Source organism: Diabrotica undecimpunctata, chromosome 3 (assembly GCF_040954645.1).
Source record: "Diabrotica undecimpunctata isolate CICGRU chromosome 3, icDiaUnde3, whole genome shotgun sequence".
NCBI classification, from domain to species: Eukaryota; Metazoa; Arthropoda; class Insecta; order Coleoptera; family Chrysomelidae; genus Diabrotica; species Diabrotica undecimpunctata.
In genome coordinates, this window is record NC_092805.1 from 119,516,649 (window position 1) to 119,536,082 (window position 19,434).

Genomic DNA, 19,434 nt, shown 5'->3' on the forward strand with positions numbered 1-19,434 from the left:
TAAATGAAAATTCGGTTTCACATAAATATCCAAAGAAAAATTGAAACGTGTTCAAATATTTGAATATTTATCCTTACCAGTTTCCACAAATTACAATCTGAAATCAGTGACTTTAGAATTATGTCGCATTTAATATTTATTATTTCTTCTTCCAAGTCTGTTAAATTTGTAGTGCCGAGAAAGTTGTTTAGTTTCTGAGCTATACCACAGTATATTGCTAAAGAATTCTTTATTAGCAATATACTGTGGCTATACTTTTTACATCGATTTTGTCATTAAATGGAAAAGACAAAAAACTGTTTCTTTCAAATTCTTTTAGCAGCGGGTGAAGTGATATCTGCGTAGTTGTTATAAGATTCTTTGTATTATATTTTTAGATATGGCAGCCATATTTTGATAATGCTTTAAATTACGTCGTTTTAATTGCATTACAAGCATATTTGATTTCTCTTTAAATGATTTCAACGTGCCTATCATATCTATTACGTTTATCATGTTTTACCTTTACCCTGTTGTAGTTGCAATTAAATTGGTGTTATTTATCAGTAACATGACAGAAAAAAGCAAGATCAAGTAGCCATTCTTGATCATTAATTGTGGATATGTGTTGTGTTGTAAATATTTGTGGCAGAAGCTCTCTAAATCTCGTTACAATGTAGGACGACTTAATTACCTTAACGTCAGTATGCATAAGTAACAATTAATTCACTGTGTTCATCGCCGCATTCTTTCAAACACGAAACTGACGACGTCACCAACTTTTACATCTATAATGTAATTTACTATTTTAAATGCAACATCCTTAACATGATCGAAATTCAATATTTTTGAACGTAGTATGTGAGTATGTATAATATAATGATAGCCCAAAAAATTTTGAATGCCATCATCTTAAAGCGGCCACTATACTACTCGTGAAGTTGATCGAAGTTCAGTGAGTACGAGAGTGTAGACAGGTATTTCATACGACTTCGCTTCGCCTCGTTCTACTTCCGTTCTGTGTCGATTTTTCGCGTAGAAGTCAAAGAACCCGAAGTTCGAATACGAAGTGTCACACTACATTACTCGACTTCATGAGTATGTAGAGAGTTACCTCGCCTCGATTAACTTTACTTCGTCCGAAGAACTTCGATCGAGAGAGTAGACGGCGTTTTACACAGAGCAACGAAGGCACTTTGATTGCCTATCATTGCGGAGCCACAGCCACATCAGTGGTTATTGATATTGATACCAACAAGCAAATTGGAAAATTTGTACGTGCAAAATAATTTTTAGATAAATCGGAAACATCCTAACCTTTTGTGCGTTCTTGAATTGAAATAATAGTTAATAATTGTTCTGTTAGTCCAGTCGCCAAATTTTTTTACTACTACTAAGGATTTCCACAGTTTTCACTGTCTTCCTTCACTCAACCGTTTTCTCCAATTTTCCCTGTCATTCCAGTCTCCATCTCGCAGGGTTCTTTTCTCCATAGCCTCGTCGATTTCATCTCTGAATGACCTTCGGGGTCTTCCTCTCTTTCTTCTTCCAATCGGGCTCCATTCTGTGATTTTGTTTATCCAGCGTCCTCTGTCCGCTCTTCTGACGTGGCCGTACCAGGATAGTCTCTTCTCCTCTATATAGTCGATTATGTCTGATTGCACTCCCATTCTCCGCTTAATCTCTGCGTTTTCAATTCTGTCTCTTTTTGTAAGTCTACAGCTTCTCCTCAGGAACTCCATTTCTACTGCTCTTATTCTACCTCTATTTCTCTTGTTTATTGTCCAGTTTTCGGACCCATATGTCAGGATACTTCTTGTCAGGGTGTTATATATTCTCTTTTTTGTCTTTATCGTAATGTTCTTATCCCACAACACCGAGTTTAGTTGTCTTATACAGTTTCTTGTTTGTCTCAGTCTGTTGTTTATATCTTCTTCTGTTGTTCCCTGGTTCGATATTATGGTTCCTAAATACTTGAATTTATCTGTTCCATTTATTTGTCTTCCCTCGTCTATCTCTAGGTTTCTCATATCCTTGTTTTCTGTTGTTAGGTATTCGGTTTTCTCTAAGTTTATTTCCATTCCGTTGTTTTTATATTCTTCTTCTAGTTTTCTGAGCATAAAGCTGAGATCTTCTTCATCTTGTGCGATGACTACTTGATCGTCGGCAAAACTTAAGGTGTATAGGTATTCGTCTCTTACTGGTATGCCCATTCCTTCGCACTTTTTCCTCCATGGTTTGAGTGTCTTTTCCAAGAATATTTTAAACAGAGTAGGGGACGTAGCACAGCCTTGTAGAAGTCCTTTTGTCGTCTTAAATGGATTGTAGGCTTTATTTCCACATTTAATAGCTACCCCTCTAAAAATCATACGAACAAGCTCAATTTGGATGAGAATGTCAATTTTGGTACCCCAAAAAAAGTTCTCCTACTCCTAGCTTCCCCCTAAAATCCCCACAGCAAGGTGTTCGTAAATCACTTCTTTAAATAAAATTTGTATCAACTCAACGGTAAAAATTCGATATCTTTTGATTAGAGTGTCGTATCGACAAAAATCAAAAAGCGTTTTAAAGGTGAAGAGTACAGCTTTTGTCGCTAATGCAGTGAGTTTCTATAAAACTGTTAATTAAATAAATGTTGCGCGATTTTTGACATTTTTTACGATTTCTCATGAGACCAATAAAATGTATCACTTCCATTAATCGGTCGTTGTAGAATTTCCATTTTTAGAGACTAATCTTCAAAACATATAACATGAAATTTCGATTTTGAGTTTTGGCAACAAATACGAGGCATTGGAAATATGCCTAAAAACGCTGAATTTAAACTTTTACCTTACAGACGATCTCACGTCGCAGGAAATGCTTCCACGAAGACGGCATTAGGGGAAATTTGTAGCTGAAGTTGTGTAGTTTTGAAAAACGTACTTGTGTAATCGAAAAGAATGAGTTTTAAACGTTTTAGATCGTTTGTAATGAGAAAGTTTAAATTCAGCGTTTTTTAGCTCAAAAAGATTTTACAGTAGGCGGACTAGCGCAAAGCTTTAAACTATGTTTCCTATATTTTTCAAATTTAAATAATATTATTGAATAAAGTAATTTTATTATTTATTATTTATATTTTAATCAAATTATATTATATTCTGTACAAGTTTGACAGGTCTATACAGACCTGTCAAATTCAAACGAAGCGTTAAATTATAATAAAACAAAACAAATATCATTTGATAGTAAATTTAATTATTAAGTATATAAACTAAATTATATGTTTAACAATAGTAATTGGATTTATATGAAATTATTTTAAACGAGAAGTGTGTTAAATATTTAAACAGATGATTCAGTATTGTTCTTAATCGGATGACATTTATGACTTTTAAATTTTGACAATCGTTGCGAATCGAATCTTTTATTGACAAATTTTCTTTTAATTTTTTACTTCTCATTTAATGTCTCTTTTGTTAGTTATTTTTCATGCAGTTTTTAATTTAATGATAATATATGATTAATAATAATAAATATATGATGACTAGAAACGAATTGATCGAGAGTAGTGAATCCACGTGAAGAACCGCTATTTTGTGACTCTACCCGTGACGGCGCCATCTTGTGATGTTAGTTCTGTGACGACGCCAGCTTGTGGTGGTAGTTCCGTGACGCTCGTCTAAGCATTTCATTATAGAAAAAAAGTAGTAAAACGCCAGTATAGAATTATAGTATCGATTTTTTAATGTTCCCTAATAAACATTTTTGTTCAAAATGATCTTGTTTGAGACATTTTTTTCTACGGTCGGCGTACCTACAGATTCTTGGTAAATCGATATTTTCCGTTTTATCCATCTATGACGGGGTTTTAGGTGGAAGTCCGGGGTTAGGAGTGGCAATCTTTTTTGCATCTTTTGGTTCAGTGGTGTACGATTAAGGCATGTAGATATGGGAAATTATAAAAATAATTTCATAGGTTTAGGACTGTATCATAGATGTGGTTCAAAATAATTAGGAGAGGTAATTAAATGTTATACAGACAATAGCTGAATCAAGTTTATAAAAAGGCTTACCTATATTACTGTTTACACTCGCGGACTAGTAGTCTTCATATAAGCAGGATTCACACGCGTGGTTTCTCGTATGAGTTTTAATTGTCTTTAATAGATTAGCGGTGTTTGTCCATAACGCATTCCCGGTATTCTTTCACCGTATATACGGTACTGTTTCTTTGTGAGTAGTCGTTCTCCAAGAGAAGACAGGAGAGTTAAAAAAGTCTATTCGTTACGGACACCAAAATCAGAGAGGGGATAAACAACGTCTGTTCTATAGAGAAATAAGAATCAGAGAGTGGCGAAAATACATGTCTGTTCTATCATCATCATCATCTTTGGCTCGACCAAATTAGTCGCCATTCTGTTCGGTTTCTGGCAACATGTTGCCATCTTCTGATCTCTAGTATCCCTAAGTCGGTCTCAACTCCATCTAAACACATAATTCGCGGTCGACCTCTGCTTCTTCCCATAGGTGTTCCTATCGTTAGCTTTTTACCAATCATGTTATCAGGCATTCGTATTATGTGTCCGGCCCATCTAAGTCGTTGAGTTTTATGTTCTATACGGGAAAAAAAACAGAAAACTCAAAAAACACGTCTGTTGTCTACGGGAGCAAAAATCAGAGAGCGCGAGAGACGTCTGTTGTCTCCGGGAGCCAACATCAGAGAGAGATAGAGAGAGAGATTTTTCTTTTACATTGTCCAAAAATGTCTGTACTTGGGTAGGGTAAAAATAGGTATTAGGAATTGATACTAAGGATTGGCTTAGGTCATGATCTGAAATTCAGGGTGAGAATTTAGGATTTGATACAGCTAAAAATATAATATTGTTTTTCGCATGTGAAAAATTGAACAAGTGTCATTTTCGTCTTTGACGACTGGAGTATGTGGTCAGCATATCATAGAAAACTCTTCGAAACACATACTTGTAGCAGTGCCGATATAGTCCGTAGATTCGTCAAATTGTTGAGGTAATATAATGCGTTTATTAATGTTTTCATGTCAAATATCTTGTAAGATTTTTATTAATTTCTTCCATTCTACGCATAACTATATTTCGTAATAACGATATATTTTTGATAAAAAGTTACAAGTTCGTGTAACCTTCTGACTAAGATCTGGTGTTAGGATTTTCAGTCGCGCAAGCGCCCCTAACATGTCTTAACGACCGCTTATGTAGCCGGGACCGACGGCTTTACCGCTCTCCGAAGCACGGTGACGGCTCTTATAATTTTGTTTAAATTGAAAATTTTGTTGTCACTTCCGAGGATCGACCTCGTGCGTTCCGGCTTAATATGCCAGTATTTTAGCCGCTGAGCTCGACCGCCACAATATTTTTAATAAATACCGTTACTTTGGTAAAACGTTAAACACTTCAGGTTTAATAATAGCGTTTCGTAGCAATCGTATGTTGCCCATATAATTGTGCCTTCATTTGTTGCATGTTGGTCTTAACACAGTACCACGCGGATAATCTTACAGAATCTTTCGACGTTTACTTCCGTAGTCAAAGCTACTGGTTCACTACAAATCAAACAGTTACCTGTGTCTTTCATCATAGTACATACAGAAATAATGATCGCATTCACTGTGATAATGATAAGTGTTTATTTTTTTCCTTCCTCTACCTGTTTTATTCTTTCTAAATAATGGGATTAAATATTAATAACATTTAAAACAATAATTAAGAACTAATAAACCTTCCTATAATACAAAAAGAAAACTAGAAGTCTTTGAAAGAAAAGTCCTAAGGAAGATATTCGGAACTGTTAACGAAAACGGAGTATGGAGATCCAGGTACAACCATAAACTCTAACCAATTGTTTAAAGAGACATCGATCTCAGAATCCGTTAAACGTCAGAGACTTCGATGGGTCATGTAGTGAGGATGGCCGAAAGATGACTGAAAAGAGCCCTAGATAATAAAGCAAGACCAAAAGGAAAGCCACGGAAAAGCAGAGGGAGGATGAAGTGGCATCGGATGCGCAAAATTTGCTAGACGTGAGAACCTGGAGAAGATCGTCGCGGGACCGGCAAGGTTGGAGGCATAGTTTGAAGGAGGCCAAGGCTCGATTTGGGCTGTAGTGCCATTCTAGAGCAAATAAAACTTCCTATGTCTGTTGTGTGAATAAATATAAAAACTAAAATTGCAAGTAAATACACAAATACGGAGTAATAAGTGAACAGGATCTATCACTTTATTGTCTGACACATGATTTTGCGACTATAATTAATTTTCGTCGCATTCGTTGCGACTATAATTATTTTAAAAGTTATCATTATTTTGCATTGTCCATCGGTATAAATACAAATAGTATGGGTACGTTGCACAGGCAGTCAATTATCGTGAGACTAAATTATCGAATTAAGATTTTCAATTTTTTTCTGTTATAGGGAATTGTTCAACTTTAGTTTCGCAGTCTATTTTAAAAACCTTTGTGGTCAACCGGACGACCGCGGTCGACGTGTTGCCCGCCCCTGATATAAGTAGTAGTATCATAAACCACTATCACTCATGATAAAATTTTATTTTTGGGATTTAACATCTTTATACTGTGTTGACAGCTTATTTACTTAATATCAATTGACTGACAGTCACAGACAGACTTAACATACTTAATTCCATTGGGTCAAGAAAAGCTTTTTATAAATACATAGATTCAGATTTCAACCAAGTATTTATGAATGACCGCCCTCAAATTTGTAAATTCTGAATAGCATAAAAGTACACAGAAATCATAACCTTGTTTTTGAAGCGCAGCTTCTATACTGGCGCTGTATTACTTTTTTTCTCTACAGTAAAATGAAGAGGCGAGCGTCACGGAATTAGCGCCACAAAACGGCGTCGTCACGGGTGCCGTCACAAAATAACGGTTCTTTACATCTGTTCACTACTCTCGATCAATTGGTTTCTAGTCATCAAGTGCCATCTCCGCGGCGAAGGTCGGCAATCATCATAGCTATTCGAACTTTTGAGACGGCTGCTCTTACTATAATCCGGTTTAAATTAAAAACTGCATGAAAAGTAACTAAGAAAATATAGATATTAAATGAGAAGTAAAAATTTAAAAGAATATCTGTCACTAAAACATTCGATTCGTAACGATTGTTAAAATTTAATAAAAGTCATAATGTCATCCGATTACTAATAACATTGAATCTTCTGTTTAAATTTTAATAATAATTCTCGTTTTAAAATAATTTCATATAAATACAATTATTATTTTTAAACATATTATTTAGTTTATATACTAATTAAATTTACTATCAAATGATATTTATATAGAATTTTTCACATAAAAATCAATGCCAGTCATTCAAGATTTACGACGTCAGAACTCCACAGCGTTGCCAAAACATCAGAATAGTTAATAAGTGAGGAATTTTCAAAATGTCAACTGAGTAAGAATAAACTTTGATAAAATGAAAGGCAGATATCGAGCACAGTTTTATTAATTAAATCTTGGCCAAGTACGTTCGCTTCCTAGAGCATCTTCAGGGACATTTCGTCAATTTTGGGCTATCCAACAATCGCAGAATGTCATAAACATAAAATTAAACATAAAATTGTACATAACATTACACTAAACAAGGACAAACAGTTTAAAATTATTTAAAAAATAGTCGAAGCTACATTCTGGTCGGCAACAGGAGACAGATTCTCTCTCACTTGATTCTCTCTCCTCTTGCCGACCAGAATGTAGCTTCGACTATTTTTTAAATAATTTTAAACTGTTTGTCCTTGTTTAGTGTAGTGGTATGTACACTTTTATGTTTAATTTTATGATGTTCTGCGATTATTGGATGTTACATGTTATGACATTCTGCGATTGTTGGATAGCCCAAAATTTACAAAATGCCCTTGAAGAGGCTCTAGGAAGCGAAAGTACTTGGGCAAGATTTAATTAATAAAACTGTGCTCGATATCTGCCTTTCATTTTATCAAAGTTCATTTATTCGAGCATTCAACCTTATATCAATTTATTTAAGAATACACTAGGCAAGTGAATTTTTAAAATGAAGAAAATAATCACATTTTCAAAATTTCTTTTTCTACTTTTCAATAATGTGGATAACGAGATACATTAAATCTATAAAATTATAAAAGATCACATAAAAATGCACAATTTTAAACACATTTTAAAACCCAACTAGTGAGGCTCTAAATAAATCAATAACTTTTATTATCTAATATTGCATCTAAATTAGGGAGAATTTAGTGAGACATTAAACTTACTTACTTAATCAGTAGACCCATTTGTACCTTTTGGAGTTCGGCCAAACAATGTTGGGTGACATTAAAAAGGACTGGAAAGCCTGTGTGATAAAAAGGAAATAGAAAGTGGTCAATAAAAGAAAGGAGTATTAAGAAATGAATTGACAGAATTGCGAGAATGTAAAATGTACATAAAGCTCAACTGATTTATAAGATTTCAGGAATGGGTTGAATAACATTCGGGAGAACCTAATCGAAGTGCATTATGAAGAAGAAAAAAAAAAGAACACTAGTGCACTCTTCAGTTTCCAAAAGAAACTGAAGAGTGCACCAAAAGCTAATAGTTTTTCTCGCGGTATAAACTACCATTTTTCACAAACTATAGTCGGTTCACTATATTTACGCGGGTTTCGGATTAAAAATTTTATTGTAAGTACCCAGTTTTAATTACCTGCTCTTTGGGGAAATATCAACTGGTCAAATGAAATGAAAAATAATCAATAACTTTTTTTAATTAAATAATAATGGAAAATCTTTTATATAATTGACAGAATAATAAGGAGAATTACTTCATTAATGGAGTCTAATGTGGCTAATATAAACCTAATAATAATTTTATATTACACTTCACACAGAAAATATGGTCTATGTATATTTGTTCCATGGAGAGAATTTCTAATGAAAAATAAAAAAATTTAAATGGCCAACAAAAATGAAAATCAGTCATTATCATCAAAAATATCATAATCGTCATCATCATCACTGTCATCACCATTAATTGTTATTATGATTGGACTTATTTCGTTTATTTTATTTTCACGAGTCCACCAATCTTCTATTAGCTTCTCGCACTTGAATATACAGTTGCAACCACACTTCTGGAGTTACAATTGAAAGTGCCTTTCGCCAAGTTTCCCGAACTGCGTCGTCGCTATAACCGTTAGGCCCAATATGGTTGTCATAATGTTGTTTTGCTATTCCCCATATATATTCGATGGGATTAAACTGGCAATGCTACGGTGGCAGACGTAAAACTTGATGACCGTAACTTTCAATAATCTGATCCACAACAAATTTTTTTTGGTTTGAGTGGATATTTGCCAAGCGTAATAATTCTGATTTTAAAATATGTTGTGTAAATGTTATATGTTCCTTCATCAATCATTCTTTAATTTTATTAACAGTCCAAGAATTCGTTGGACTTTTGTTTAATACTTCAGAATGGTAAGGTGCATTGTCTAAAATAATTACGCTGGTCTCACTTAAACCTGGGAGAAGTTTTTCATGTAACCATTTTACAAACATTTCTGTGTTCATATTATCGTGATAGTCACTTGATTTTGATATAGATGAAAATATTAAATCAGCACCTTCTATAAAACCCGATTTCCCTCCTGCATGTAAAATTATGTGTCGCTTCCCTTCTCCATCAGTATGTTTGATAGACTTTACGTTATCATCTTGCCATATTCTCTTGGTTGCACCCCTAGAAAATATCCATGTTTGGTCTAAATATATAAAATTTGTCCTTTCTTCTTTTAATTTAGAATATTTTCTTAGAAAGTTAATTCTTTTATGCACAACAGAACTTCTTTCACAAAGGGCTTTTCTGTTATCCTCCATTTGAAATTTGAAACCCAAATTATGTATCACTTTCCATAGACTTGTTCTGTCAATTTCGTAAAATTTTCTATCTTTTAATTCCGAGAGAATTGTATTTAAGGTCACATGTTCCTTGTTGGCTCGCATTCGATAAATGGTATCACGAATTTCAAATTTTTTTCCATCTGGAATATCTTTCGTTTTCAATGATAGGCGAGTTTTTACGTGATCTTCTTTCGGCCGTTCATTATTGCGATTTTGTAATACTCCTCTTAGTTTGGTTTCACTAATTCCTAGAGCATCACATACGCGTTGTTGAACAGACATTACCGATTTTAAAGGACCGCCATTTTCTTTTTTATCCGTAAAATACTTATGTACACTACAAATTAGACTATCTACATCTAACACACGTCTAGGCATTTTTAAATATTTCCACCAAACATACAATGTCAACACTGGCAAAGAATCAATTCAACTGCAATATTGTAACAAATTTATACCTACCCTAATGTTATTTTAATGTATTTTAAAATATGACCAATAATGCAGTTTTTACCTAATTTTCTGGGAAGTCGTTTACTGCAACTGGTTATCAATGAGTCATTAGCATAATTTTGTTAATCCGAAACCCGCGTAAATATAGCGAACCGACTATAGTTATCTTAACTTTAACAATAAATAGACATTTTAAAACTTATTCTTCAATAATCACATTATTCAGACACATCCACAAGGTAAAGAAACTCCACACACAATATACAAATATACATACAATTATATTTAAAATATTACAAAATGATACATTAAACGAAAAATACAGTGTAATACATGTAAAGAACAAAAAGATAGCAAAATACAAATTGAAAAAATTACATAGAAAAAACATAGAAATAAATCAAGGACTATTTTACTACCATTTAGAATAATTCTGTTCATTGCACAATGTGTAACAAAATTATACCTATTTATAAATACAATTAATTAACATATAATATATTGTGAATCAAATTGTAAATGAAATCAAAACATACAAACAAAATTATTGTCATTGAACCCACCCCGGGGTGGGTTTTGGCTGACTGCACAACTTGCTTCCATCTTGAACGGTCGTCCAATATAGAAAAATAAACCCTTGAAAACGGAAAAAAGCGCGAACAATAAGTCTGTAATACGATCTGTCATGACATATACAACAGAAACAAGATCAGATGCAAGCATGACAAGATATTTCGAGACATATGAAATGAGAGTTCTAAGAAGAATAGCCGAAAAACATCACTAGACAGAAAAAGGAATAATGAGATAGAGGGCTATACAGAATAAACAATACATATTAATGAATGGGTATAAGGAAGAAAAGAGAATGGAGCAGCTATATTAGTCGAACGGCAGAGAACAAACTAGTTAGAATAGCCCGAGACAAGTCGCCAATTTGAAGAAGAACGTTGAAGAAAAATAGGCAATTTGCTTATGTAAAAGTAGAAGAAGAAGATTATTCTTCCTAAATGGGGAAGAATTGTTGCCTTCTTAGTCTACAACATTAATTTTTTTATTTAATTTTTATACTCAATAATAAATGTATACTTTCAATTAGGCAAATTTGTACGTAAATCACATGATGTAGATTACTATTTTTTTACGATATAATTGTATTATTAGTTATCTTATCTGTTCTTAAACACAATAAAAAAAATTGTAAATATTAATCAACCCAAACTTAGCCTGGTTTATATAGACACATTCGGAAAATGTATACCTATCTATAAATACTCACTCTAGCTTTAACCCTCCTTTCCACGGGTGACTTTCTTGTGACATAAATCCACGGGTGGGGTCTATCAGGACCAAATTTTAAACATCCCATTTCTCAATAAAAAAAATTGTTTTTGTAATATTTTTAAGGAAACTTACTGATATCACGTTGTACTACCTAAATGTACATATAATATGTGTATCAATATGTATTGGTATAGTTTACTGCGAAATAACTAACACCATTATTTTTTTACAAGAGTTTATTAAAAAAATTATGAACGGCAAAATACAAAAGAAAAATATAAAAAAAGACAACATTATTACTCTATATACTTACAGTAATACAAGTAAAAACTAAATATACAAAATTAAAATTTGAAACAGAAAATAGAGGGGGTTAAATAATGTTAATTTTGTTTCTACACAATCAGCACAACACGCTTTTATATGTTCCATACATAACCAGTTTTTACACAATTGACAAAAATATCTGTTTTTTCTTATTTTACAATACTTACACATCCCCGTTTTCCTAGGGCTGGGTCATCTCTCGTCGTTTGCTCGATTCCAGAAAATTTTGCACAAGTAACCGTGATGTTCTCGGTATACGCATATTTGGTGCTCGTATTTTCATTTTTTTCTGGACTACCGCAATTCCTAAAGACTTCAGAAACAATCGACGAGAAGACCGAAATTCCGCATTCGTATCATTGGATCTGGATCCGAGTATATAATAAATGCATTTATAGCTGCAATGTTAGCTAAGCCATAGCACAAAAACAAGAAACGCCCACCCACGGGTGGGGTCTGTCTGGACACTTTTACAGGTAGCGATTGAAGGGATTCATACAATTTCACCAAATTATGCTAAAGTGTACTATTCATTGCCATTAAAAGGTACACCGAGTGTGGGAAAAAAATACAAAAAAAAAAATTGAAAAAATTAAGCAATTTCATTTATAGTTGTACTGATGGACCCCACCCGTGGGAAGGAGGGTTAAATACTTATTATTAAGTTGTAATAAGAATAAAAATATTCTGTTTTTTCTTTATTTTATTTATAGTAAAAAATCGAGAAGCTTGCAATCTATGACCAATTATTTCTGGGGTTTGACGGACGTATAGCTTCAAATAACTCCGACTTCAACTATAATTGTAGGGCGTTGAAGCTGAAGGTGTTATGTTACGTTTGTTTGAAAATTTGGATATCTTTGTGAATGAAGGCGTTATGTGCAATTATTTCTCATGGCACCATCCCCCATTCATTTCTAGCCATAATTTAATATTTAGTCAGCTGGTGAAGAGGTTATGATACACTAACATGCAGAATGTTTGGAAAAAGAAGGTGCTGTGTGTCTTCAGCATGCACATAACACCTTCATCCATTTGTCACTGTGCTTTGTTAATTTTGTAAACTAAGGTGCAGCTGCTTGTTAAGATGGGAAGTAGTAAACAAATACTACCAGAACTATCTGGCCGATAACTCATAGTCGATGAAGGTGTTTGTTAACAGGTACGTCTCTGACATTGTCGGCGATCGTGGTCACTGTGCGGTCTCGACAATCACATGGTCACAGTGATCACAAAGCAGGAATTCTGTAGGACCTTGGTATGTTTCGAATATTTTCATATTCTCCTATTACGCAAATAAAGAACTGTAAACTTCTAAATATCGACTGATCCAAACATAACACTCGATGAAATGGAAAGAGCTATAAAGCTATCAAAGAATAGGAAAGCAACCGGTTCAGATGAAATTCCAAGCGAAATAATCAGACTACTCGACGATAAGGGCGATCTCTTCTAAGCCTCTTCAATAAAATATACGATACAGGACATACCAACAGACTGGCTACTGTCAACATTTGTAATGATAACGAAAAAAATAAATGCCAAAGAGTGTAGCGATCATCGCACTATCAGTCTGATGAGTCATGTACTGAAAATTTTACTAAGAATACTGCACTCGAGAATTTACAACATAATAGAAGTACAACTAAGTGAAACACAATTTGGTTTCAGAAACAACCTTGGAACCATAGAAGCACTCTTCAGTTTGCAGCTCATGGTTCAAAGATGTAGGGATATCGAACAATCGGCATATATGTGTTTTATCGACTTCGAAAAGGCCTTTGACAGAGTAAACCATGACAAACTTATAGGTGTCTTGCAACAGGTGGGAATTGATGACTGAGACCTCTGTATTATTAAAAATTTGTATTGGCATCAATGTGCAAACATACGAATTGGATACAACACGACTGAAGCAGTGGAAATACGACGTGGAGTGAGGCAAGGATGTATTCTATCGCCTCTACTTTTTAATATCTACTCCAAATTTTTTTTCAAAGAAGCCTTAGTTGAACATACAGGCATTAAAATCAACTGAATTAATGTCAACAATCTCAGATATGCAGACGACACGGTACTTATTGCCTCCAATGAAGAAGACCTGCAACGACTTATAAACAGGGTAACCGAATCATGTGATGAATATGGGCTAAAACGGAGTTACAACTAACGAACATCAGAGCGTATGGAATAGAGTTAGAAAGAGTCCACAATATTACCTATTTGGGCGCAAACGTTAACGATAACTGGGTATAAATAAAGAAATAAGAATACGCATTGAAAAAGCCAGAGGGACCTTCTATAAATTAAAGAAAATTCTAATTAATAGAGATATTACGTTAAACCTTAAAATCAGATTAATACGCTGCTACATATTCTCAACATTGCTGTATGGTATGGAGAGCTGGACCCTTACTTATATGAAAAAATTGGAGGCCTTTGAGATGTGGATGTATCGACGAGTATTGCGGATAAGTTGGGTTGATCGAATAAGAAATGAAATAGTTTTACATCGAATGAAAAAGAGCACAGAAATAACAAAAACGATAAAAATTCTAAAGTTACAATATTTCGATCATGTAATGATACATCCAGAGAGGTATAACCTTCTACACCTCATAATATAGAGTAAGATCGCCGGAAGGAGAGGCCCAGGCCGAAGAAGTACATCCTGGCTTCGAAATACCGAGAATGGTATCAAGAGACCACCGCTTATTTATTTATAGCCGCCGTAAACAAAGTTATTGCCAATATGATCGCCAACGTTCGATAATCGGACAGTGTACTGAAAGAAGAAGAAAAACTTTTACAATACTAGGGCAGAATTCGAAGATACAATTGTAAAAAACAGTAATACGACCCATTGTGACCTATGGTTTTGAAAAATGGACCCTGCTGAAGAAAGACGAAGATACTCTGAACAGTTTTGAAAGGAAAGTGGAACTCAGGATCATTTTGAGCCCTATCCGGGAGCAGAATGGGGACTACAGAATCTGCATGAACTTTTAGCTCGACGAGTTAATTAAACACGTCGATGGGGTAAAGTTTGTTAGTCTTATCGAATTTGTTAGCTTGGATACTTGCTTCGAATGAGCAATGAAAGAAATACAAAAAATATATACCGGGCCGGCCGAAAATAGACCACGAGCAATACAGAAAGTATTGGTTAGAGAGTGTCGAGAATGATCAAATGATTAGTTCGGATAATGGAAGTTCGGAATTGGAGAAGAGTCGCCAATGACAGAAGGAAAAGGAATTGCTGAACAGGCCAAAATCAACAGAGGATTCTAGGGTAGAATAAGAAGAATATTTGACAATTTATTAACCTGTGCTGTAGGTATCTCTGAAAACTATATACAATGTGTCTATTTGACTCAGTAGCTCTGAAAAACTATGGGAGCAGCCAACTCTAATGACGTTTTTTTTTCGATGATTATACATCCCAGATATCTGCGCATATGTACTGATACCAAAGAAGAATGGCCTGCTCCCAAATTGGAATGGACTAAAAGAAAGCGTAACTTTTCACGAATGGTTTGTTGCAGTATACTAGCAACATACTCATGGAGTAATATCCCTCAACCAGCAAAGTTGACCTTTATTTCTTTGTTTCAAGATTTTAATCAGTTGTTGTAACGTATGACTAATTGATAGAAATAATATGAAACTGAAATAAGTATAATAATAACTGTTTTTTTTTATTGTGGGTGATTTGTTAAATTGTTCAGCAGTTTATATTTATAACATTATATTTCTAAAAATATGGAATAATTTTATTCGATGTAATATTTTTTTGTCAGAATGAAAGTCTATTCATGAAATAATTGATGATATTTTTGTTCTAGCATTGGTTAGATCCGTCCAAAACGTTAAAGAAGCAGCTAGGAACCTGCCAATATATCTTACATTTTAGAGTTAAGTTTTATGTATCCGATCCAAGTAAACTTCAAGAGGAATATACTCGATATCAGTTTTATTTACAATTAAGAAGAGATATTTTAGAAGGAAAATTGTATTTACCTCCAAGCACTGCCATACTCTTAGCCAGTTACACTGTACAATGTAAGAAATATTTTTTTATAATTTACTGTTTCATCAACTTTTGGGTATCCGATAAAGAGTGGTTTATATCATTTAACCAATCAATTAAAACAATTTATTTCTTGCATGATTTTCCTATTACTCTACATACAAAAGGTAGTCGTTTTTAGCCCAGTAAATTTTTACTCTTTTAGAGGAAACTGTTGAAAATGTTTGTGTTTTAGCTGAATTAGGTGATTATCAACCTGATGAACATGGACCAAATTACTTATCAAATATACACCTGGTTCCCAATCAGAACGACGACATCGAAAAGAAAATATCAGAGTTGCACAAACTTCATAAGTGAGTACATTTGTGATATTTTGAGTTATTTTGTAAAATAGTTGTTAGGTACGTTATTTCTATTCCTAAGCTATAATACTGACTGTTACCTTGCAGGCCGACAGCTTACTGTCCATTTCCGATGTGTCACACATTTTAAAAAATATGTATAGTTATTATTACATCCTAATATATAATTATAAAAGCATTGAAAAAATTCAGTCTGAATATAAATAAACAAAATTTTCTACAGTAGACGCCTTCTTAACCGACCATGACGTTACCTGCCCATAGGTCGGATAATCAAAAAGTCGGTTAAACCGAAAATCTTCAAAACCACCCTCAGAAAGACATTACACATGTAACTCTATTAAAAAAATATATATTTTATCATCTATAAACAAAAAAGTAGTATTGTAATACTGCCTGGAATATTAACGTAATACGCTGTCACCACTGTAATATCCCCTGGATTTAATGACTGAACTACGGCCTGGAAGACCGCTGTAATATCCTAGTCCTATATTGTTAAGGGAGACTTAGCTCTGCGAGCGGATGCGAGGCTTACTGGTCCATTAGTCCGAACTGGTCATGATTCCGCCCTCGCGGATTTACAAGAGGGTAGGAAAAATTGGATAGGGGCTGAAGGACACTCAGATGTAGGCCCTGTAAAGAGTTAGAGGTTATTAGCTTGCGTTAGAAGCCGGAGAGATGTACAAAGCGAAAAATGTGGTCTCTTCTAGTCTCTACCTGAACGGTCGGGAAAGAACAAGCCAAGACAAAATAATACAATAAGATATACAAGATAGCTAGTTATTGTTTTATCAAATTTTGCGAAGGGAGACGAGAAGAGATTTTACCAAGTAAGTTAAAAGGCGGACAACTTACTATTATTTGTTTTCCCCATTGGTTAGTATTTATGTTTCGTTACCTTAGCGTATTTAGGCCCTAGCTAAAGAATACGCCTTGTAGTCCGAACTGGAACTCGGAAACAGTCTGAATGAACGCTGGCAGCACTATACGTTATCGCGATTCTAAGAGAGACGAAATTTCGATGCTATACTCTCTACCTTCCGTCGGACACGATATCACTCTAATTGAGCTGAACACACCGGGACGGCTGACCGATTAACACCTTAGGTCGACTCGCACTGACTGCCCAGAGCGCCAAGTACCACTGGCGCCGGTCGCCGAGCACTTCTGCCTCGTTGACCAACTTCTGTTTTTATGTACCGCCAACGCGTACCCTAAATTACTCCGTCACAGTCCGAAGTAAAGCGTTGCGTCTTACCGCTTTCCCCTAGAGTTTTTACTGATCGCGTGCTGCTCCACGTGCTAAAATGGATCATGGGATGTCTTGTATTATCTTCCACGAAGGTCTTCACATTTCGTAATTTTTGAAACATTCGGAGCTTGTGGCAAACTAGGTCGAATTGTTATTCTTTGTTTAATTTGAAATGTATACGTTAAACATTTTTTTATTCTTTATTTAATTTGGAGAATATAATGATTATTTAATTAAATATAATTATTTTTTTTTCTAGGCTAACTACCCCTTATTTTGTTTTTTTATTTTCTTGCTATGTTGACTTGTTACATACCGGGCTAGCTTGTTGTTTCCCTTGGGTATGTGGCTGATACATTACAGTATGTACATACATATATGTAATTAACAATATCACTCACATGACAAATTATGAAACTTGTATAAAATGTACATATATGTATATAAGTACATATATGTGTATGTATGTACATAATTATGAATGTAAAATGTACTATAAAAAGTCTGTGATTTTCTTTTGTTTTATATGTTCCATTGTTTTCTGGTACTGAAGCGGTCGAATGGCTAAGCGTAATAAGCTAGGACATATGTCATTTTAAGAATTAGGTGGGATCTCCATGACCCCGCATCACCAGTTATGGGTTAAATCTCCAAACATGCATACTAGATGTTATTTTTAAATCTTTGCATATAACTTCGCAACCGACGGTTAGTGATGATTCCTGCAAGCTGCAAACTACCTTATTCATTTCAAAAATAATCTTTTTTTAATTTTTGAGAAATTTTTGAATTTCAAGTTACGTCCTTGACAACTATTTCGTACTTTGAGTTAGATCTTTCAAATAATCACTGCAAATATTATAATGTCTTATGCGTACATCTTAGACGTGACTGGTATTACATTTAGACGTATAACGTTTTGTAATTTTGTAATTACATAATTAATTTTGATATTTCAGGGGCCAGCTTCCCGCCGATGCCGAATTTAACTTTTTGGACCACGCGAAACGAATCGAAATGTACGGAGTAGAATTACATAAAGCCAGGGACAATGCCAATAAAGAAATACAGTTAGGAGTTACGCATTTAGGATTAGTAGTTTTTCAAAATAATGTTCGCATCAACGTTTTCTCTTGGTCAAAGATTATGAAGATTTCATTTAAGAGGAAACAATTTTTCATTCAACTGAGACGAGAGCCGGTAAGTTGTTTAGTACCGAGAAGCTCGTAAAGATTTAACTTTAACGGAAAACTAGAAAGTTTGCCAAATATATTTCATTCATTGGAGGATGGGCGTGGCTTAAACACTTTTTTTTATTATTGATAATTAATCCGTTTATGATAATCTTCAAATCGGTATGAAAATGTTTCAAAGCAAAGTTAACCAATTACGCAAGAACAACTTGGTTAGCCTCCTAAAATGCTCCTAAACGAATGGATACTGAGCAGAAAAAAGAATGGAATAATCATATAAATAGAATAGAGTAGACCGAAAGTGGTCAAAACACTTTAACATTTTATTAAAGTGGTATTGGCCGACCGCGCAAAAGATGCTCTTATTCGGAATCGACATTATCACTTTGGTTTTGTAACTGCTTCTTGAGAGGTCCATAATTTCCATAGCAATTACACAGAAATGAAACGCTTCTTTTAGTTTACTATCCGTGCGAACGATCAGGTCCAGATCATAAGCATAAGTCATAATTTGTATTTATATATTAAATGTAGTTCCCCTTTTGTATAACTCTGTATCTCTTAAAATCTTCTCCAGAGCTAGGTATATCAAGGAGAAGACATAGCAGAGCCTCTTTCTGTCAAAACCCACACACGTTTCATAGTTCTG

The 19,434-nt window shown here is 34.2% G+C and overlaps 1 protein-coding gene across 2 annotated transcripts in view; it reads left to right on the forward strand.

Annotated features, from left to right (window-relative positions):
• Positions 1 to 19,434, forward strand: part of Ptpmeg (protein tyrosine phosphatase Meg) — a 74,453-nt gene that overhangs the window by 17,999 nt on the left and 37,020 nt on the right. For both annotated transcript variants that reach the window (XM_072526762.1, XM_072526763.1), the window contains exons 3-5: positions 15,788 to 16,004; positions 16,208 to 16,328; positions 18,552 to 18,792. In XM_072526762.1, the coding sequence (XP_072382863.1) occupies positions 15,788 to 16,004; positions 16,208 to 16,328; positions 18,552 to 18,792 (579 nt within the window). The remainder of the gene's footprint in view (positions 1 to 15,787; positions 16,005 to 16,207; positions 16,329 to 18,551; positions 18,793 to 19,434) is intronic.